The 22122-nt window shown below is 48.9% G+C and overlaps 2 protein-coding genes and 1 pseudogene across 2 annotated transcripts; 1 reads left to right on the top strand and 2 right to left on the bottom strand.

Moving 5' to 3' along the window:
• Positions 1-8640: 8640 nt before the first annotated feature.
• Positions 8641-11110, bottom strand: LOC123121004 (aspartate--tRNA ligase 1, cytoplasmic-like; annotated as a pseudogene).
• A 5074-nt stretch (positions 11111-16184) lies between these two features.
• On the top strand, positions 16185-17363 carry LOC123125718 (probable glutathione S-transferase GSTF1). The gene is made up of 3 exons (XM_044546186.1): positions 16185-16463; positions 16578-16626; positions 16719-17363. Exons 1-3 carry the CDS (start codon positions 16314-16316, stop codon positions 17174-17176), a joined length of 657 nt encoding a protein of 218 aa, XP_044402121.1. The 5' UTR covers positions 16185-16313; the 3' UTR covers positions 17177-17363.
• Positions 17364-17482: 119 nt separating this feature from the next.
• Positions 17483-18455, bottom strand: LOC123125720 (non-specific lipid transfer protein GPI-anchored 5). The gene is made up of 2 exons (XM_044546187.1): positions 18162-18455; positions 17483-17995 (listed from the first exon to the last, which is right to left on the bottom strand). Exons 1-2 carry the CDS (start codon positions 18389-18391, stop codon positions 17698-17700), a joined length of 528 nt encoding a protein of 175 aa, XP_044402122.1. The 5' UTR covers positions 18392-18455; the 3' UTR covers positions 17483-17697.
• Between the last annotated feature and the right edge of the window lie 3667 nt (positions 18456-22122).

Here is a 22122-nt window from a genome sequence, read left to right on the forward strand (position 1 = left end):
CAGTTTCTGACCACCTTGGCCCACCAAAACCCCCTCAACCCTCCCGCGTGTTTTCAGTCAGCACTCCTGCAGAGCGTCAGGGCTCGGATTCATGCCCATCCTGAGCGGCCGCGGCCGCGGCCGCTCACTGGCGCCGGCATTGAAGCGGCTTGCCAGCCGAGAGAGCGCCGCGAGCGTCGCTTCCCGATGCAGGCGACTGGTGCGCGTTCAAATGACACAACGGCCGCCCATCCGTCCGTCTGCCGCCCGCATTGATGGCAAGCGGTTCCGAGGCGTCTCCTTCGACGCCACCCATCTGTCCGTCTGCCTCCCAGCGGTTGCCGAAGCATACTAATAGATGTCTTCGTTCAACTGCCTTGCCAGTAAACTTCATAGGCGCCACTTCACGATATATGGCATATCATGATTTCTGTATAGACAATGCACTTGCGATTCTGTACCTTACCCTTCTTAAAGCCTATGCAAAATACAGAACAGGAAAGGCAAACCGCATAACACGACAATCCAGCAAGAAAAAATTAGATACACCAGCGAACCACTGTATGCATTGTACAAAGAATAATGGCCGAAGGTAGTCGTATTTACAATCCATTCAGCAGACTGCAAAGGAAATCCCAAGGACAATCTATAGACAGGGGCGCGGCTTGCCGCGCGTTGTCTGGCCAAATGTCGGGCGAGCCGGTTGGGGAAACGGCGTGAAAATAGATATAAGGAAGCACTCTTAAATTACGTCAATCACCGCGAACAGAAAATCAAATATTATTATTGTTTTGAAACACATGACAGATTTTAAATTTCAAGAGCATTTAAAAAAGGTAGTTGAACATGTTTTAAAATCACCTAAACATTTTGAAGCAAATGGATACTTTTAAATTATCTATATGTTTTTTAGAAAAGTGCACTGTTTTTCAAGTTGCAAAAACATTTTAAAGAATATGCATGAACATTTGTATAGAGATGTGCAGACACTTCTAAAATTGGGCGAACATTTTTTAAACATGTGAACAGATTTCGAAATTACAGTAATATTTTAAAAATATGTTACACTTCTTAAGTTAGACAGAAAAAAGCTATAATAGTCAACAATGCAAGTCTCTTCAAACAAGAAACCCAACCCGTCCAACACTTTGAATAAGAACGAGATTTATCCATCGCCACGAAGTGCTCTGTAGTAGAAATATCAGCCAAAATATGCACTACTGATTATCTGAACTGGAGCAAGATCCAACGGAGCATCACATTCTGAACAAGAAACAGGAATATATTTGATAAACAACGTACTGAACCTGGTTCACAGGACATGACATTCCTTATGATCTGAACCTTGTAGAGAGAAAAGCTGTATTTACTATATCATCTGATCATTCTAGCACAGCGAGTACAGCCTTAAGATAAAGAGACGATTCACGATGAAGTTGACAGATGCAATGAGGACGATCAAGAGTACATAATCAGTTGGGCTACAAAGCAGCAGAGCAAGTCTGTGAATAGATTGTACAACCTGCTTTCATATTTACAAAGGGAAGAATCCTGGTACAACGACTTTGTGACCCTGACAAAGAACGGACAAATGGATGGGCTTCATCTGTGGATAAAAAAAAAACAGATTCAAATAAACATCAGGAAAACAGGCTACAAGACACAATATCTAATGACAGAGGATAACAATACACAATGGAAATCTAATGATCATAGAGAATAACCTCTTTCCCAATAGAACAGACTGTACAAACAATATCATACAGAGGAGAGATCGCATCATCCGTACTGGATATATTTATTGTAGAACAGGCATTCTCCAAAATGCAGAAGTATCCTAAAGTAATTTCTTAAAATATGAAGAATAGCAATAAAATTCAGTAGCCAAAGAGAAAAGAAAAAAAATTATGTATCCGAGGATATACTGTTAAAGACAATACAACGCAGGCTACTACTAATTATTATAGGGCCATGTCCATAAACTTAAAAGGGGGCAGTTGAGGCAGAAACCTGGGAAAAAATGTTCTGAGTCTCCATACATTTTCCATCTTTATCTTTCATAAGTAATTTTAGGGACTTTTTCAATATGACCCGCGACACAACAACATACAACTGTCCATGGATAGAACATGATTGTTCAGATATATATTCCAACAAAGGACAATGTCTAACCCTGATTCATATTTATTGTCATGGAATAACATAGTCGGACAGGAAATCATCATCTTTTCAAAGTGAAAGGCCATTTGGTTTTCTAAAGCATCAATTATATCTGGTATGCAAACAACCTCTCCTATAGCTTGAATGTACAATCGGCAAGCTCTCTGATGATAACAATACGTTAGGTTCAAGAAAATTGATCAGAGAAATAGCATTCAGAACTCAGGTGGATGTAACACAGTGCTTTCTTTTAACATCATCGGAATTAGCCATTGAATCAAAGCTCAAATACTCTCGTCTGTTCTGAGGGACCATTGACAGGATAAAAAATATTGACTTTGACAGCCACATAAATGGTTGGGAGTTATGATAGCTCGCTCATGAAGATAGACATGGATCTTATAGTTTAGAAGGAAATCTGTATAGTCAACGAAACTATAGCAGAAATGTTATCATCGTCAGTGAATAAAATGACCATCAGATTCATTTTTTATCCTTGTGGCTTTAGAAACCCTAAGAAAGACAATGGGCACAGAAAACAGGCCATGTATTTTCCTGACCGAAACAACTATATCATTTATAGGCCATGTATTTTCTAGGCATATTTTAGTATAGCACAACAGACTGTAGCTAAGATATGGATTGAAGTGAACATACTTTTCAGTGGAACCTTAAACAGCCAAAAGCCCTTTTATACAGAGCTAGCTTCGGTTGCAATAGCAGTAAACAATTTTACAGGCACATACAATACAGACCACAGAGTCTGCTTCCCCAGCAAAATACCCTGTCCTGAAACAACTTCTATCTATCTACCAGCAAAATACCCAACACATACAGAGAAGAGGAGGAGGTGTTCGTCACCAGATGATCCTTTTCGTTGGAGGCAAAGATGAGGAACTGTGCTTGTTGCCGGCGCGGTTTGTCCAGCTCCAGCCACCATCACCGTTCCAACCTGGACATGGACACACGCATGGCATGACAGCAGGCCAAGTCAAGAAAAGGCGGCATCTCCCAAAGAAAAAAGATGCAGGGAAAGGAGGAGGGGGCTCACCTCGGCTTGTTGCCAGTCCAGCGTCCGCTCTCTCCTCCTGCAACGCACAACACGTTGGACAGGGATGGAGGCTGCACAATTTCTCCTTCATCTTCTCGTGCTGGGTAGAGGAATCAGGCGAGCTGGCAGCGATAGTGGAGTAGTTACAGTATCAGAAAAATTGGGAACCTTCTCATTATTCAGTAAAGCATCCTGTTTTCAATATATAAGATTTATATCAAAACTATTATACTGTCAAGAATTGCAGAGCAATGAGCATCATTAAGCCCATCAAAATGAATAATGTCTCAGATGTCTAACCTTACAGTTTTCCTTTCCAATGTTTCTGGATTTTTTTAACTTGGAACACCTCTGTAACACGAGTGTTGATATATTTGGGTATTTTTTGGTTGTTCCGTATTCCGAAGCCCGTTGCTTGGCCTAAACCCACAAGATAGGTGTCAAATTTTTTATCAAGCACAATAAGAACATCAATATATAAATACAACAGATTTACCTATCAAATGGCGCAGAAGAAAATAACTGATCATCAGCAATCTTTTCAGATGTGCATCTCTTATATTGTTCTCCCTACGGAAACTAATCGTTGGAATAAATTTCAATGCTTAGAACAGGGGCTAAAGTAGAGTGATATTTGCAACATTCATGTATAATGTGGAGACATAACACGACAGAGAAACATGCTACAACAGGACATGCCTATGGTTCTCAAAGGTCACCATTGATAGACCTTGGATCGGTGTAGGCTAGTAGATCCGGTGAACCTACCTTCTCCAAGTGCGGATAAGCTCGGTCCAGTGCCGGCCATGGTGAAGTAGGGGCCGGTGACGATGTGGACAGAGAGTGGACGGCGGCGGTGGTGGAGCTTCCCGTGAGCACCGCGCTAACCCTAGATCGGTAGGGATTGTAGGTGAGGATTGTGGCAGCGATTAACCTCGTAAGTCGTGCCCCGGCCCCCACCTCTGTTTATATAGCGCGGGTCACAGGGGCCCACCAACCATGGTTTGGTTGGGCGCCCCCGATCAGGGCGCGAGTCAGGGGCCCGTTCGACCCGTTGGGTTCGAACGGGAGAGAGATCAACCTAACATTCTCCCCCTTGATCTCAACTTTACTTTTAACTTTATACTTTCTAGTTTATTTGTTTCATCACATATTGGTACATAGAGCATGTTTCATCGTCACAGCTTAATTGCCGATAGAATCATACAGGTACAACATACGTTATGTTTAGAAACAAATTCTGTTCCTTTTGGGCCTATCCAGGAATCATAAGGCTTTCCCTTAAACCCATGCCGGCTAAATGTTCCTTGAACACACTGGGTGGTAAGCCTTTCGTTAGCGGATCCGCAAGCATATCTTTTGTCCTTATATGCTCGAGACTTATAGTTTGATCCTGGATTTTATCTTTCACAACATAATACCTTATCTCTATTGTTTTGGCAGCATTACTCGACTTGTTGTTGTGAGCATAGAATACTGCGGGCTGGTTATCACACTACATCTTTAGAGGTTTGTGAATACAATCTACCACTTTCAAGTCGGGTACAAATTTCTTTAGCCATATCGCCTGCCCCGTGGCTTCGAAGCATGCTATGAATTCTGCATACATCGTGGATGATGCAACTATCGACTGTTTGGAGCTTTTCCACGAAATAGCTCCCCCAGCGAGGGTGAATATGTATCCTGACGTGGATTTTCTATCATCTCTGTCCCCCACAAAATCTGCGTCTGAATACCCTTTTATCTCTAGGGAATCACTTCTCCTGTATATTAGCATGTAGTCCTTCGTGCCTTGCGCATAACGCAATGCTTTCTTTACCATCTTCCAGTGCTCTAGGCCTGGATTCTCTTGATATCTACCGAGTACCCCGGTGATAAAAGCTAAGTCAGGGCGAGTGCACACTTGTGCATACTGTAAGATGCCAACTGCCGAAGCATATGGTACTGCTTTCATTTGATCGATCTCATACTGGTTCTTGGGACATTGGAATTTCCCAAAACTATTGCCCTTGACTATTGGAGCAGGTGTGGCTTTACTCGCATGCATATTATACTTTTTAAGAACCTTTTCTAAATATGCTTTCTGAGATAGTCCTAAGACTCCATGGTTCCTATCTCGGTGAATTTCTATTCCCAAAACATATGATGCTTCACCAAGATCTGTTATGTCAAAATTTAAGGATAAGTATTTCTTTGTTTCTTGTAGTAGACTAACATCACTACTAGCAAGCAGGATATCATCCACATACAAGATTAGGAAAATATATTTCCCATTTTTAAACATTGCATAAATGCAATTATCCTCAATATTTTCTTTAAATCCAAAACTTTTAATCGTTTGATTAAACTTTAGATACCACTACCGAGAGGCTTGTCTTAATCCATAAATGGATTTCTTCAGGCGGCATCCCATATTTTCCTTGCCTTCCATGATAAAACCCTTGGGTTGTTTCATGTAGACCTTTTCTTTTAAATCACCATTCAGAAATGCCGTCTTAACATCCATTTGATGTAACTCTAAATCAAAATGAGCAACTAATGCCATTATGATTCTGAAGGAATCCTTACATGAGACTGGAGAAAATGTCTCATTGTAATCTATCCCTTCTCTTTGTGTAAATGCTTTTGCCACGAGTCGTGCTTTATACTTTTCTATATTCCCTTTAGAGTCATACTTAATTTTGTAGACCCATTTACAGCCTACTGTTTTTGGCTCCTTTGGGAATTTCCTCTAAGTCCCAAACATCTTTGGAACTCATCGATTTCATCTCGTCTTCCATTGCCTTCATCCACTTCGATGAATGAGGGCTTCTCATGGCTTCTTCATATGAGGTGGGATCTTTTTCCATATGAACCATTTCTGTGTTATAAACTTTAAAGTCAGTAGAAATAGCTGACTTTCTTGGTCTTGTAGACCTTCTAAGGGCCTCAGTTTCAGGCACATTTTGTGCCTCAACTTCTGGCACTTCTTCTAAAATTTGCTGTTGCACCTCCCTTTCATGCTCAACAACGGGTTCAGTCGGCTTCTGACGGACAGGTTCCGGGTCTTCCCCCATAGCTGTCATGGGTGGAGTTGCAACTGGTAGTGAGAAAAATGGCTCCTGAATCATCGGATTAGGTGCATGCACCCTCTTCTCCTCAAGATCAATTTTCCGAGCTACCAAGCTCCCCCTCATCATTTCGTCCTCTAAGAAGACTGCATGTCTCGTTTTTCTACAAACTTTGTATATCTGTCAGGGCAGTAGAAACGAAAACCTTTTGATCTGTCTGGATAGCCAATGAAGTGGCAACTTACTGTTTTGGGATCTAACTTTGCAATGTTTGGATTAAACATTTTGGCCTCAGCAGGGCACCCCCACACCCTGAAGTGTTGTAGGGAGGGCACCCTTCCTGTCCATAGCTCATATGGTGTTTTGGGCACCGACTTGCTTGGTACTCTATTGAGAATGTGAATGGCGGTTTTAAGCGCCTCCATCCATAATCCCAATGGCAAGTTGGAATAACTCATCATGTTGCGCACCATATCCATAAGTGTATAGTTGAGCCTTTCAGCTACTCCATTCTTTTCTCTCAGAGTGGGATACATTAAAAGCACATGAGTTATCATATCTTTCTCTTGCTAGAATTTCTCCCGCCATACGGGATTTTTGACATAATATTATGTTAGCTTTACCCCATTACACAGGTATTTTCCCAGACTTTTCCCGCCATGCGGGTAATTCCCTGTAAGGGAATATGAATGCCAGAATTGGCTCTTTTGACTGCATATTCAATCATCAAATTTAGGAATAAATCTGAATGCTCTTTTACACACATGCTTAATCCGACATTGGTCACATTAAACACGCATGTTGCTTGTTTCATATAAAATCATGTTAACTGAAAAATCTTTTCATAGAGAGTACATGAAAGACATTCATCAACCAAGACTCTCAATGATCTATCTCTTTTCTTTTGATGCCATTCTTTAGAGAGAACATACTCCCTCACGTTATGACCTTTCTTGGTCAACTTTCGTGTCACAAGTACCTAGTCATTTGCTTTCACGAATGAAAGCATGAAAAACTTTTAGTCTGAGAAAACTTAGCCAATAATCAACAATAATGGGCATAAAAATAACCCTACGTTGGTCTGGTTAAAAGAAATGCACATTAAACTTTTAAAACTTTCTTTTATATTCTAAATCACTGTTGTGGTAGAATTAGAATAAACATCATCCTTCTACATTAATTCCATATCACCGTTGGGCGGAAATGGAAATAATGCATATAACTCATAAACAATGTGATGATAGTATTTGTATTAAACAACTTTGCTAAGAATTAATCATCATCATCAACTTTATTGTAGCGGGAACAAGAAATATAAATTTCTCTAGTTCAAGAGCATTTCTTGATCTTTATTCATTCTCTGAAAATTGGTCACCTTGATACAAAATTTATCAGAGATCTAAACTTTGAACATAAGACTCATAGAATTATAGCACTGTTATCATCAACGTTGGTCAGAAAATAACAATACCATATTTTCTTTTGTCATAGCGGAAACTATCTGCATCTTATTTCACCCATAGGGGAAAAACATTGCTAAGAACATTTCTTCCAATTAAATTTTCCCGTTGGTTCCAATTTAATTGGAGGATAAAACTTTTATTTTGCAACGGAAGCTTTACAATATTCTATTCAAAAACAATTCTCTACTCTTTTACTCTCTAAGAAATTTTAACCGCTTGGTTCAAAAATGCATTAGAGAAGCAACAATTTAATCTTTTACTTTAGTTCTATTCACTTTTAAAAGAGCACTTTTATTTTAAATAATAAAACATGATCATGTTATTAACAACGTTGGTCATAAAAATAACATAATCATATTCATTTTAATAATCACTTTAACATGCTCTTAAAAACATAATTCTTTCTAAACTTTTATTTTCTTTGTAAAAGAGCACTAATAATTATTTACGCAGCGGAAAAACATGAATAAAAATTCATGAACTTTTTATTCTTTACAGAAACTTTTCTTTTATTAAAGAAGAATTAATGAACTTTATTATTTTCTTTATAAAATTCCTGAACTTTTCTTTTTCTGAAAATGTTCTATTTTCATTTTCAGAAACTTTTTGTGTTTACTTTTATTTTCTAAACAAATTTTCGTTGGATTAATTTGAATAGAAAATCTATATGAAATTTGCCCAAGACTGGACAGAATAAGAAAAAAGAATACTGAATCTGCCGCCCGCGCGACACGGACGCAGCCAACCGGGAGCGAGTGATCCGGCCCACGGCCCGCAGCAAGTTCCAGCGCTGGCGGTCTAATGGCCTAGGGCCCCCTTCTCTTTCGGCCCAGTGGCCCGGGTGGAGCTAGGGTTTTGATCTGTACCGTTCGATTGGATCGGAGGAGGCGGTTGTTTCGCTCGAACAAAACGGGGCAGTGCCCCCCGACCGAAAACCCTAGCGCCCCATTCTCTTGATCTCTTCTCTCTCTCCCGCAGCGGGAACCAGGGCAGTGCCCCGGCCGCCGCCGGCGGCGGCGGAAACCAGCGCGCCGCGCGCGCCTCCTTTCCCTTCCCCCTTCTTTCCTTTGACGGAGAGAGAGAGAAAGAGACGCCTGCAGCGCCGTCCTCTGTTCCCCTTGCGCCGTCTCGTTGTGGCTCTCCTCGCCGGAGACCGCAGGAAGAGAGAGGGGTTCGCCCCGGCCGCCGGCGACGGCGGCGCGCCATCGTGCCGCACGAGCACCCTGTCCCCTCCCCCTTCTTTTCTTTCTCCACCCAGCGCTTCCTGTAACAGAGAGAACGAGAGAGGAACGCCAGTGCCCTCCTCTGCTCCCCTGCTCTTGACCGCGATCTAGATGGAGCGGTCGGTGGCGGCGCCGTGGCCTCCCCCCTCGCCGGCTGTGCGTCCACCTCACGGTGAGCGCGCCGCCGTCGAGCGGTTAGGCTGTGGTGCCCTTTGCCCCTTTCGGGGTAGTGTTCTTCGTCCCGGATCCTCGGCGTGCCGATGCGATTCGGGACCGAGAGGAACGGCGTGGCCGGAGCGGCGGCGCAACTTTTCTTTGAGATGGCTTTGCCCTCTTTTTGCTGTTACGGTTCTTGAGGAAGGGGATCTCTTTTTCTTCTTCTGTTTTTGTTTCTTTGTACCGAAATCAACTAGCCCGATCTGGCTGATACCATTGGTAGACCTTGGATCGGTGTAGGCTAGTAGATCCGGTGAACCTACCTTCTCCAGGTGCGGATAAGCTCGGTCCAGTGCCGGCCATGGTGAAGTAGGGGCCGGTGACGATGTGGACAGAGAGTGGACGGCGGCGGTGGTGGAGCTTCCCGCGAGCACCGCGTTAACCCTAGATCGGTAGGGATTGTAGGTGAGGATTGTGGCAGCGATTAACCTCGTAAGTCGTGCCCCGGCCCCCACCTCTGTTTATATAGCGCGGGTCATAGGGGCCCACCAACCATGATTTGGTTGGGCGCCCCCGATCAGGGCGTGAGTCAGGGGCCCGTTCGACCCGTTGGGTTCGAACGGGAGAGAGATCAACCTAACAACCATCACTTCAATAAATGAACTAAATAAAGACTTATTTCCTCCAGACCTTTCTCCTTACCTCAAAGTAGTGCTCCGTGATCTCCATCTCTGCATCCAACCCAATAAACTCACACAGATGCCTGTGAGTGTTTTTCTGCTCTAAATACAGGACCAACCTCAAGCACGCAGCCAAAGCCACCATAGAGGCTCATCTGCTTGTATAATTGGGGAGATTGTGCTAAGCAAGCAGGCTGCCCATTATACTCCAGATTGAATACAGATGCGCCACCTTCACTTGGACCACCAATCAACTTTGGACTGTGCTGGATCCCGACAAAATTCTCCGTAGAACGAAAATTCCCTGAATTTCTGCATGTGTATCTAGCAATCATTCCATGTATGAACCAAAAGAAGAAAATAAGCACTGCATGCTACAGAAATACATAACAAAATCAATCTGCATGATATGCAACATGAATGTCACGAGCATAAGCATAATCTCGATGAACAATATCTCATGCTGCATGTTAAATATAGGTTTGTGCAAGGTCCTTTTGCAGCTTGGTAGATGGAAATACTAAGATGAAAGAATAAAAAGTGATCGGACCTGCTTTTATTTAATAATAATAACAATACACATGGTGCTAGCCGTAACAGAAGATGTCATTTGTTATAGCAGTGTGCCTTACTGCATGAATGGTGACAGTCGGTCAGTGCAAACAAGGAGAAATACTACTCATGTTCTCAACATGGCATTGGATGCAAAAGATTGGTTGATTCGCAGGTGTCCGCAGATCGATAGCTCGGTAGTTCAAGCGTATGTCCTGGAGATCAAGTACCAACTTCTCCTTAGCCTGCAACAATGGCAAGAATAAGAACCATAGAACAAAAACGGAGCTCTTCCTGCAAAGAGAAAGGAGGCAAATGAAATAATTTGAAACGGACATACTTTTTCAGCCTTGTCGAATTCTGCTTCGCTTCAGGCCGCATCCTCAAGGTTGATCGGAAGTGTGGGGATCGCCCTATTTATGCAGTAGACCTTCCTAACCTGCACCTTGACCTGCCAGTCAAAACGAACACACAAACAATTGATCAGCTAGGCACAGCATAACACCCAAACAAACAGAAGATGTAACAAGCATGCACTTCACGTTCTAAATTAGACGACAATAATTTCGAAACAAATAAGAAACCAGCATCTAACATGGGCGTGACGGCCGAGATGACTAACCTGCTGTGTGGTGGCCTTGAGGGGTTCCTTGGGGTGGGTGACGATGCTCTCGACATCGACGACGCTCTCCTTGCTGAGGGAGGTGGCAAAGCGCACCATCTGTGTGCTGACGCCGGCGTTGGCCCTGGCGACGTGCAGGGCGTTCATGCTCTACCGCAGCACGACGAAGGCCATCTTCTTGCTGACGGGGCGCAAGATCTACGCGGACCCGTGGATGAGCACGGAGCGGCCCGCGGTAGCCTCGTCGAGGCCGCCAATGTTGGTCCAGGAGGGGGGCGGACCTACGGGAAGAGATGGGAGACGTCGAGGTCCTGCGCGATGAGGGCAAGGAGGTGGTTGAGCGCGTCAAACTTGTGGCCGTCGAAGGAGCAGGCGAGGAGCGCCGAGACGACGGCGTCGTTGGGGTCGCTGTAGAGGTGTGCGTCTATGGCTCCGTGCCTATACGCACGCCACCCATGATGCCGTCCGCTGGACCTTGACACTGACGGGAAGGAGAGGAGAGGGCACGGCCAGGTCCGGTCGTCACCGCCAGCGTCAGCTGTCAGCAGCGAGTGTGTCGGCGGTGAGGCTGCCGCTCGCCTCCTTCCGGCCGCCTTCCGGTGCCTGCGGGATGTGATGGAGCTGCTGCTGCTGTGGAGGCAGCCGTCGGGCTGCTCCTCCTGCCAGAGAAGGAGCCGTGGGGAGACGTGGACAGGAGGGCGGGTCGCGGCGATGGAGATGGCACTCTCCGCCTGGATCTCCTCCTTCGCTCCGGCCATGGACAAGCCCTTTGCGGGGTCGGAGCAGGAGGGCTGGGGAGCCGACGGCGCGCCCTGAGATGCGGGCGTCAACGACGGCGGCGGCGCAATGGCAGGGGGTATGCGGGCGGCTTGGAAAGGAGATGGAGCAAGGGAGAGAGAGGGGGGAGGCGGGCGAATGGGAGGACAAAGAGGCTGCTGTCCTCGGAACTGGATCCTCTAATAACATTAAGAAGGAAAGTTAGAGAAGCTATAATACTCTAACTTTTCTTCTTTCAATTCATACAATTAAGAGCAACTTCAACGGGCCGACCCAAACGGAAGGCGCTTTTGTCTTTTTTTCGTTTGGGTCGGCCCGGCGGACACAAACGTCCGGCGCTGTGTTTGGGTCGGCGCGTGCGCCCAACGCTGGCCTGGCCTATTTCATCGGCGCGCCAAAAAAAAGTATTGCAAGCATTTTGAAAATAAATATACGCATTTAATTAAACATAAAAGCCGACCACGAAGGTCGGCGAAAGTCCACATTACATTAACTAAAACACTAAAAACTAGACGACGCGCTGCCCTAAGCGTCCTTGTCGGCGGCGGCGTCTGCGTCGGGACCGGTGAGGTCGATCAACGTCGGCGCAGGGCCGGCCCAGGGGAACGCCGTGTTCCAGACGGCGGTGATGTCGGGCTTTGCCGCCGCTGCCTGGGCCTGGCGCGCCTCCTCTTCGGCCTCGCGCTCGAGCATCTGCAGGCGCTCGCCCTCCCGGCGCTCCTCGGCCAGCCGAACGCGGCGCCAGTGGTCGAGGTAGGTCGCCTCCTGCTTCTCCGTCGCCCCGAGCCAGATCGGCGGAGCGCTGACCCACTCGCGCACTACTTCGGTCCAGGAGTAGCGCTCGATGTAGGCCGGCTCCTCCGGCTCGGCTTTGGGCAGGGATGGCGGGGCCACCGGCGGCACGACGCAGTCGCCCGCCGCGGAGAGGGCCATGGCCTCCGCCATGGCAGCCTCGAAAGTTGCCTCGTCCGCCTCCCTCCACCGCTCCTCCTCCTCGCTCTCCTTGATGGCCGCCTGGTAGGCGGCCTCGGCCTCCTGGTCCTCGTCGCGGACGACGAGCGCAGGCGGCGGCAGGCTGTGGTCGACGCCGCGGACGCCGCGTCGCCTCGCCTCCTCGTGCTCGAAGGCGAACCATCGAGCCCAGTTGGGCGAGTCGACGGCGAAGTGCGGGTCGGCGCGCTGCTCCGACGTCAGCAACGCCCGCCGGCGCCGCACCTCCTCCGCATGGGCCCTCGCCATCCGCGGTGCCGCCGACACTGGGATCCTCTCCAGATCCAAATGCCAGTCATGCAGCAGCGTCACGTCCGGGTACGGCAGAGGCACGCGGTGGTGCCAGTGCCACTCAGCCTGGTGCAACGGCACGTTGATGCGCTGCCTCTGCCGGGGAGCGTGCGCCGGCGCGGGAAGGGCGGGGAGGGGGGAATGGCGGGCGGGGGCTTTGCCCTTGCGGCTGCTGCCGATGCCGGAGAAGAAACCCATGCTGGCGGCGGCTAGGGTTGTTGCCGGCGTGGGGGCAGGGGTGGCCAGATGGGGACGGGGGGCGAGTGGTAGTGGATGAGGACGGCCCCGCCGCACGCCCGGCTTAAAAAAGGACGACCGCCGTCGCTGACGCGTGGGCCCAAAGTGGGCGGTCGTCATAAATTATGTTGACCGTCGTAGTTGGACGGCCGCCAGGTGGGGACGCGGCGGACGGCGAGGAGACGCGCGGCGCGTCCGCTTCGCGTCCGCACCGACGCATTCCAGGCGCAATTTTGGACCGGAAATGGGTCGACGCGGACGCCGGGCAGACAAGATTTGAGTTTGGGTTGGCGCGTTGGGCCGCCACTTTTGTCCGCGCCGACCCAAACGGATGCGGGCGGACGAAATGGGTCGCCCCATTGGAATTGCTCTAAGGCTAAAATAATTTAAATTAATTTGCAAATTACAGATTTAATGTGTACATTCATAATCATTGCTTAGAAACAATTCGATGGTGAAATAAGATTAATTATAGACTATTTAAATCTACGGTAAATATTAATAGTAAATAATCTACTAAACGTCTCTAACATTCCTTCTTCATTTTGCATTAGGATTGTACTATAGCACCGTGACATTGCTTCTCTAAGTTAGAGGATCCGGCTCCGCTGTCCTCACCTCATCCACCGACGGGGCAACCAACGACGACCACGCAACGGGTCAACACGTGAAAAGACCATAACGCCCTCGGCGGGGCAATGGAATTACGGTGGTGGCAGAAGATATTTACCTCTCTCCCTCCAACAACGAATCAGACGCCGACACGTAGTAGGCCAGGACGCGAAATACCATTTATGCCCTCGGCGGGGCAAAAATTTACACGCGGTGGCATGAACGAGAGGTAACTATTCATTGCAATAGTGCCGTGTTTCGATCCGGCGGCCCAGATCGTCCAGGAGCGAAATCGAACGGCCGGAAATCCATGATGCCAACACAACGAATGGCCGGATTCGTCTGAACTCTCACAAGGCTCGGGAGAGCCTGTCTTTCTTATTTCTCGATTTTCCTTGAACTTGTGCACGGCAAGACCATCTGTTTTTACTCGTATCAAAGGTAAATCGGTCACTACTATAGAAAGAGAGACCAAAGTGGGAGTGATGCTACGTCTACGGAAAGGAGGTCACGGGCTGCCATGGCCCAACTAAAATCACGGAATAGGGTCTATTAAGATCAAGAAAGGAGCAATTAGTTGACGAGCGCTTCTTCAAAGGCCTTATAATGATCGGTGCCATTTGGCGCGCTCTCAACCGCCTGCCACGTGTCACGCTCTAGACGCTCCCTCCGGATTTTTTTTTATTTTTTTCGCACGCCTTTTGGCATTTTAAACGGTTTTTTGTTTTTTTCGATGTTTCTGTTTTCCACCGGTCTTCCTTAGCTTTTGGATCAATTTTTTTTGAAAAAACGCATGCGAAAAAACGTATTTTAACGCGTTTTATTTTTTTTCTTTACGAGAGTCACGGTTTTGCTTTCGCCAGAGTCACGGCCGTGCCTCTCGGAAACGGAAAAAAAATGTGTTTTCGGTTTTTATTTTCTTCCACGAGAGGCACGGTTTTGCTTCCGCGAAAGGCATGATTGTGCTTTCGCCTCTCGGAAACGAAAAAATGCGTTTTTTATTTTTTTTCCTTCCGCGAGAGGCACGGTTGTGATTTCGCAAGAGGCGTAGGCGTGCTCTTTCGGAAAGGGAAAGAACCCGTACTCCCGGTTCGGTTTATTTGTCCGTTTTTTTATGAAAAAATGTTCATCAAAATCTATCAACATGGGATCTAGTTTTGAAGATCTTGACGCGAGGAATCCAACGGTGAAAACGGTTCAAGATTTGGATGCACGGTTTAAGAGATAAAACATTTTGAATAAACGGATCTACGAAAAAGGAAAAACTCCCAGGTTGCGACAAATGGCGCACATGCAGCGCGCCACTTGTCGCAACCTGAAAATGTGGGAGTAATCTTTGTAATGAGCACTTCTCAATTAGTGATTTCGGAAAGTATTTATGGTGAAATGGAGGACATTCCTCCTGTAGAATCAGCCCATAGCAGTATTTTCGTGAGCCATTATTTGGAAGGTATGAGAAGCAACATTCAAACCCAAGAAACAGAGCAAGATGATTAAATCATGCCAACATGGTTCGAACGTCCGTCAGCCAAGATACAGCGCTCCAACCACTGGGCCAATTTTTTTACTAAATTTTCCATGCTATCACTACAAAATTTCTATATCTGCCATGCTTGCAGAAAACAGAAAAAATCTACATTTTTCACGTGATTAGCACAAACATTTTTTTACAAATTTGCAATGCTTTTTCCACCACATTTACGCAGCCAAACTAAAATATTTCTATGTGTTGCCATGCTTGTAGGAAAAGTGATTAGCGAAAAACAAAATTTGCGCAGGTTTCGGATGTTTATTTATTAAACTTTCAAGTGGAGCATAGAAAATTTGTACTTACATAAATGCCAAATTTGGAAATTTGATTTTTTTTCCTGCAATCATGACCATCAGATATATATATATTTATTGTACGATGTTTTTTTATCTCGCCATGTTGAAATTTCTTGTTATGTATCATGGCAATTCGTGGGCTATTTGTCCCCTTAGTTTTTTGTGTTTTTCTGAAACTAATAGTTTCGGCTTTTTTTTTTGCGCGGTAATAGTGTTGTTCATCATGGCAAATTTACCATCCATCATGGCACAAGAAATTTAATGCTTACTTTTATGATGCTCAATCCCGGGCCTCTTTTGGCCCATTATTTTTCTTTTAGCACGTGACGCACTCATCCACACATCCCTGCCGAAGTGCCGAGCGAGTAGAGGCATGTCCTTCGTAGAAGCTGCTTATTAATCAGGGCTAGTGCTGGTAGACAAGACAATTCAGACGACGACTAGTTGTCCACACTATACGTACGTGTCACCTCACTTCAACTAGTCAAAGCACCAAGTCTCATGGTGTACGACGTGTTGGACCTTCCCTTCTTTCTCCTCTCCCTCCCATGCTGTATAAATCAAGGGGCAGGGCCGTGAGAATTCCGCATAAACCAGTGGAGGGGAGGGAGCACCGTCATCCATCAGCAGAGGAGAGCAGAGCATGGCGCCGGTGAAGGTGTTGGGGTCGGCGGCGTTCACGAACGTGGCGCGGGTGCTGGTGTGCCTGGAGGAGGTCGGCGCCGAGTACGAGATCGTCGACGTCGACTTCCGTTCCAAGGAGCACAAGGGCCCCGACCACCTCGCCAGAAACGTAAGCACACCCAATCCTCAGCTTGCAGCAGAGTTTGGAGAAATCCCTAAGTTTTGGTGCATAGAACTACCGCCGGATGCTGATTGATTCATAACTCTGCTTTTCTCCGGCCAGCCGTTCGGCCAGGTCCCGGCGTTCCAGGACGGGGATCTCACGCTCTTCCGTCAGTTTTCAATTTCCTATTGATTTTCAAATCCCTATACTCCGTACTGATTTTGAGATCACGGAATTATATATGCATCTCCGTCTTCTCAGAGTCCCGCGCGATCTCACGCTACGTGCTCCGCAAGCACATGACCGACGAGGTCAACCTGCTGAGGGAAGGCGACCCCAAGGAGTCGGCCCTCGTCGACGTCTGGCTGGACGTGGAGGCCCTCAGCTTCGACCCCGCCATGCGCTCGGTGTTCTACCAGCACCGCGTCGCGCCGGCGCTGGGCGGGGCGCCCGACGAGAAGATCATCGGCGAGAGCGTCGAGAAGCTGAGGAAGGTGCTGGACGTGTACGAGGCCCGGCTGAGCAAGCACAGGTACCTGGCCGGGGATTTCCTGAGCCTCGTGGACCTCAGCCACTTCCCTGAGACGCACTACTTCATGGGGATGCCGTATGCGGCGGTGTTCGACGCCTACCCTCGTGTTAGGGCGTGGCTCGAGGAGCTGTTCGACAGGCCCGCCGTCAAGAAGGTCATCGCGCTCATGGCCAAGGACTTCAATTAGTTATACTTCTGAGTAAAGGTTTCGCCTGCCAGGTTACATTATGTGGTGAGAAATAAGAAGGGGCCCTATGCAATAAGACCAAGGTTGACTGTATGTATTGTCTTTACATCTCACCACAGACTTTCTTATCAATCTAGATTTGCCGCTACTATTTGATAACTTGTCAACGTGCTCTGTTTTCTGAGTATCACTACTCTGTTTTATGCTCTGTTTTCGTACATGCATTGCATTGCTCTGCGCCCTCTCTCGACCAACTGAGCTTTCTTTGCAATGGCACACATGACACAACGATAATAGGCATCAATGGGAACAAGACGAAAACAGCCAGTAGCTCTTTATTTCGACTGCAGCAAGAAACCAAATAATGCTATAGTACAGATGTGGAACACAACAATGACCAACCCTCCTCGCCAATGCTCAATGCTAAACCAATATGGAAATCAAATCGTGTCACACAGGAAACGAATTTCTGAGTCGCCAGCCAGCTACCGCTTCAGTCCAGCGGCCGAGACGCTCGCTCACTACACGGCCGACACGGCGTAGACCGCAGCAGCCGCGAGCGCAAACACCAGACCCGCCGTGCCCCTGAGTGACGAGCCGCCGTTCTCCTGCAGGTACGCCGATGGCGTCGCCTTCGACCCAGAGCCGGCAGGTGTCTGCCCCTCTGGCGTGGTCGGCGTGGCGGCGCCAGGAGCACTGCCACCACCGTTGCACTTGCTCGCCGGCGGGGTCTGCACGTTACACGCCTTGGGCAGCTCGAGCGCGCGCGTCTTGTTGATGGTCATGCCGCCGAGCGACGACGAGTCGCCGCCGAGCGCGCTGCAGCAGTGGCGTAGCTAGCCCAACATGCCAGGGTGGTCCACCAATGCAAAATATTCACATAAATATATTTATTTATTATAAAAATATATTTTTCTCTATGCTATATATATTATGGGGAAATTCCAGGGTGGTCCATGGACCACCCTGTCCACCCCCTAGATACGCCACTGCGCTGCAGAGGCACTGCGGCTGCGACTGCACCACGGAGCCAAGCTGCGAGCAGCAGGACTTTGTGGGCGCCGTGTCGTTGCCGCTGATGTAGTTCATGCACGGGTACAGGCCGACGAGCGCCGCCGTGCACCCGGACTGCGCCGACGCTGTCGCCACCAGCAAGGCCGCTGCCACCGCCGCGGCCAAGAATATGCTGCTGCCGGACATAATTCTCGCCGCCATTGATGGATTGATAGTGGAAGCAAGAGGCTTTTTCTTGGGTTCGACTCAGCTTGCTTGCGCTGATCAGGCCGGCCGTTTGTGCTATTGAAATTCGGGTTAGCGTGATTTTATAGGAGTGGTGTTTGTTGGGGAAGGTGGAATTAGCTGGGCATGTTGGTGAGCTGCATGTCCCTACTTCCTAATCTTGTCAAGAAATGGTTTCTTTCTCGGAATTTCTGGAGTTGTCGTACACTGATAGTTCAGACAAATATTTTGGACATGTCATATGTGGCTGCTATAACCAGGTGTCATCGTCGATGCCGTGTTGGATGAACCCAACAACGGTACTGACTGTCACGGTGTAGTTTTGTTGGTTGTAACAAGGGTTTCCCGGACTTGAGTTGTTAGCCAGTGACCCTGTACAGCCCCGCGTCGCCTCCTCTGGCGACTCGGGGGAAACCCTAGTCGCGCCGCCGCCGACCACTCCCCACCCCTCCCCCTGCTTCGCCGCCGCCGGAGGGAACGCAGGCGAAGCCGTGCGTGACCCAGGGAAGGCGGCGGCGGGGCTCTCTTCGTCGGCTCTGTTCCCGCGCCGGTGTCGCAGCCGCCAGGTGGTTCTAGATCCGCGCCGCTCCGGGGCGGCGACCTCTCAGTCCTGGCGGGAGGGCCGCGCGACAGAGGACGTCGGTGGCGGTGCTGCTCGGCGGCTGTTGCCCTGTGGCGGGCTGCGGAGTCAGATCTGGATCCCTCAAGGTGCGGTGCCCTGCGCGAGTTCGTGGCAGCGCTGGGGGCTCTCCACGGCCATGGGGGCGCGGTGCATGCCGCCCGTGCTCCGGTGGTGCTGCCCAGGGCGCGTGCCGGCGTCGCCCTGTGGCTCGTGTTGGGGATCCGGGCAAGGCGTGCTTGGCGGCGGGGATGGATCTGGCTGGTGGTGGTCGGGGTGAGATGGTCAGGATACGGCATGACTGGATCTCCACTCTGGTCAACGCTGGTGCTCGCGGTGAGCGGTGGCGTCACCAGAGGTACCTTTTTGCTTGCTCCGGCGGGGACACTCGTCGACGAGTTGCAGGAGGTGGGAAGGTCTCGTGCTCTTTGCTTTGCCAGACTGGGCGGCCGGCGTAAGCGGTGAGGTTCGAGGTGCGATGCTTCAGGCGAAAGCCTGGTGTCGGCCTTGTGTCGACAGCGGTGACGGTGACGCCTTTGGGCGCCATTTTTTCCTTCTTGGAGGAGTCATTGTGAAGCTCCCGCAGCTCATCCTTACAATGTGCTCCGGGCGAAAGCCTAAGATCCACGGTTGGATCGGACTACGACGATGTCATTGATGTCGTTACCCCCTTGGGGGCGCAGTCTTGGAGCCATTGATCCGTTGTTGGTCGTTTCTAGTCTTGGCTCGAGCACGATTGGTCAGGCTGGGGATGTGGGGTGTCTGGTGGTGGTGGTGGAAGCGATCTATGGGTATGGCTACTGCCTTGGTCATCCTGGTGCTATCTGCTGACCTCTCTTTTGGGGGCTCGTGGCGTCGGTGAAGTCTCGGAGCTCAGTGCCCTTCGACGACGCATGAGGTTTGGTTGCCTCGCATAGTGTTCTGGTTCTCTCTATTTGTGATAGTGGCCGTGGTGTGGCTCAGAGGAGGTGCAGGGCTGTCTCGGCGAAACATTGCCCTTCGGCGCGGTCGGCGGCTCTCTCTATCGCGTCGTGCCTCGGCACTGGGATGCCCTTCGACGGTGGTTGCGACTCTCCTAGCTCTTCAAGGTGCAGAGTGATCGCAGTGCAGCAGGCAACTTCTTCTCTACGTCTACTCGGTGTTGATTCTCCCTTCAACTGATCCAACAATGCTAGTTTCCCATTTCTTCTCGGTCTGCTTAATGGTGTTGGGTGCTAAGTTCTTGGTGTTGGCTAATTGCCATAGCTTGTTTCTGGTTCTTCTCTGTTGTTCCTTATTCCTTCTTGTGTGTGTTGGGTGCTACTTCCTGTAGCCGTTGTGTTGTATCTCAGTCCCTCTTATGATAATGAAAATGGTTCAGGCAGGCGTAAGCCCGCCGTAGCACCATCAAAGAAAAACAAGGGTTTCCCGGTTTGGATCAAGTAACTTGCTTTTTTTTGACCGTAAGTAACTTGCTTGTTGGATCAACCGCAAAAGAACTTGCTTGCTTTTTCTCTCTCATTGAATTGACTTGCTTACCTACTTCATACTTTGAGGAGGAGGATCCTTGAACTTGCGAGGTGCTATTCACTTATGTGCTAATAATGCAAAGGACTTAGAGCAACTCCAGGAGTTCCCCTAAAAATCTTCCCGTAAAACCAATTCTTTTGCCGATCCGGTGCTCTCAGGAGGAAATGCAAATCGTTCAGGATATGCTGGGATGTTCTACCGCCGAGTTCCCGTGCAAATACCTTGGCCTACCCCTCACTTTCCGGAAGCAAACTGTAGCACAACTACGTGGACTCGTGGACCAGCTTGCTGGGCAGTTGCCGCACTGGAGGGCAGCGACACTACCGAAGAGCAGCAGACTCCTTCTTATCCAATCTGTCCTCACGGCGATCCCCATCCATTCCATGTTGGCTCTAGGATTACCACCAAAAACGCTCACGGCAATGATCAAGGTCTGCCGCAGTTTCCTTTGGAGTGGCAAGGAGGAGGCAGGAGGAGGCGCATGTGCAGTGGCCTGGGACGTCGTATGCCGGCCAAAGTGGGCTGGTGGCCTAGGCGTGCTGGACATGCGCTGGATGAATGTGGCCTTACAAACCAAATGGATTTGGCTCCAGAAGACGGACACCTCCAGGCCTTGGGCAGAGTTCAACATTCCTGTACCCAAAGAATCAAGGCAGCTTTCCATGCGGCATCGCGTGTACAACTCGGCGATGGCAAGAGCACGCTATTCTGGGAGGACCAGTGGCTCCAGGATCTCGAATCCAAGATCTTGCGCCGCGCTTGTATAATCGCATCTCCACACGCGCAAGGAACTCCAGAACCGTGCATGATGCGCTAACCTCTGGCGCATGGGCGCGCGATCTCGGGCCGTCCATTGATCATGCCTCATTGGAGCAGTTCATGTCGCTGTGGCCGTTGGTGACGGCCACCCAATTGCATGAGCAAGGTAGCGACGTTGTCACTTGGGCCTGGAGCAAAGAGGGGCAGTTCTCGGCCAGTTCGGTCTACCAGGCCAAGTTCTGGGGACTTCAGGTTTCACCCACTGCTACACTCACTTGGGAATCGAAGTCACCGTTACGATGCAGGGTCTTCTCCTGGCTGGCCGCCAAGGACAGATGTTGGACCTCGGACAGGTTGGCGTGACGAGACTTACCACACCAGATAGCCTGCCCACTATGTGATCAGCATGAAGAAACGATAAACCACCTGCTTCTGCATTGCACCCTCACTCGACAAGTGTGGGCTAGAGTGTTGCCCGCGCTGGCCATCGGGCATGTAGAGTCACGCTCGGAGGAGTCGCTATCGGAATGGTATTCACGCAGCGGACTGGACAGCCTACCGAAGCAAAGAGCGAGGCTAATTCGCGCGGTCTGCTTGTTAGTCTTTTTGGAGGTATGAAAACACCGAAACGGCGTTGTGTTTGATGGCAAGGCCCCTTGCTTACGGGACTTGTTACGGAAGATCGCTAGTGAATACGTACTATGGAGGGATGCGGGACTGCTACGAGGTGATGAGGACACGCATCGGGACATGGAGGTAGCATTAGGGTGGACGCACGGCGAGTAGTCACTTAGTCACGTGGGTGGAGAGAGATGTGGAC

The sequence above is a fragment of the Triticum aestivum genome, chromosome 5D (assembly GCF_018294505.1).
Source record: "Triticum aestivum cultivar Chinese Spring chromosome 5D, IWGSC CS RefSeq v2.1, whole genome shotgun sequence".
NCBI lineage: Eukaryota > Viridiplantae > Streptophyta > Magnoliopsida > Poales > Poaceae > Triticum > Triticum aestivum.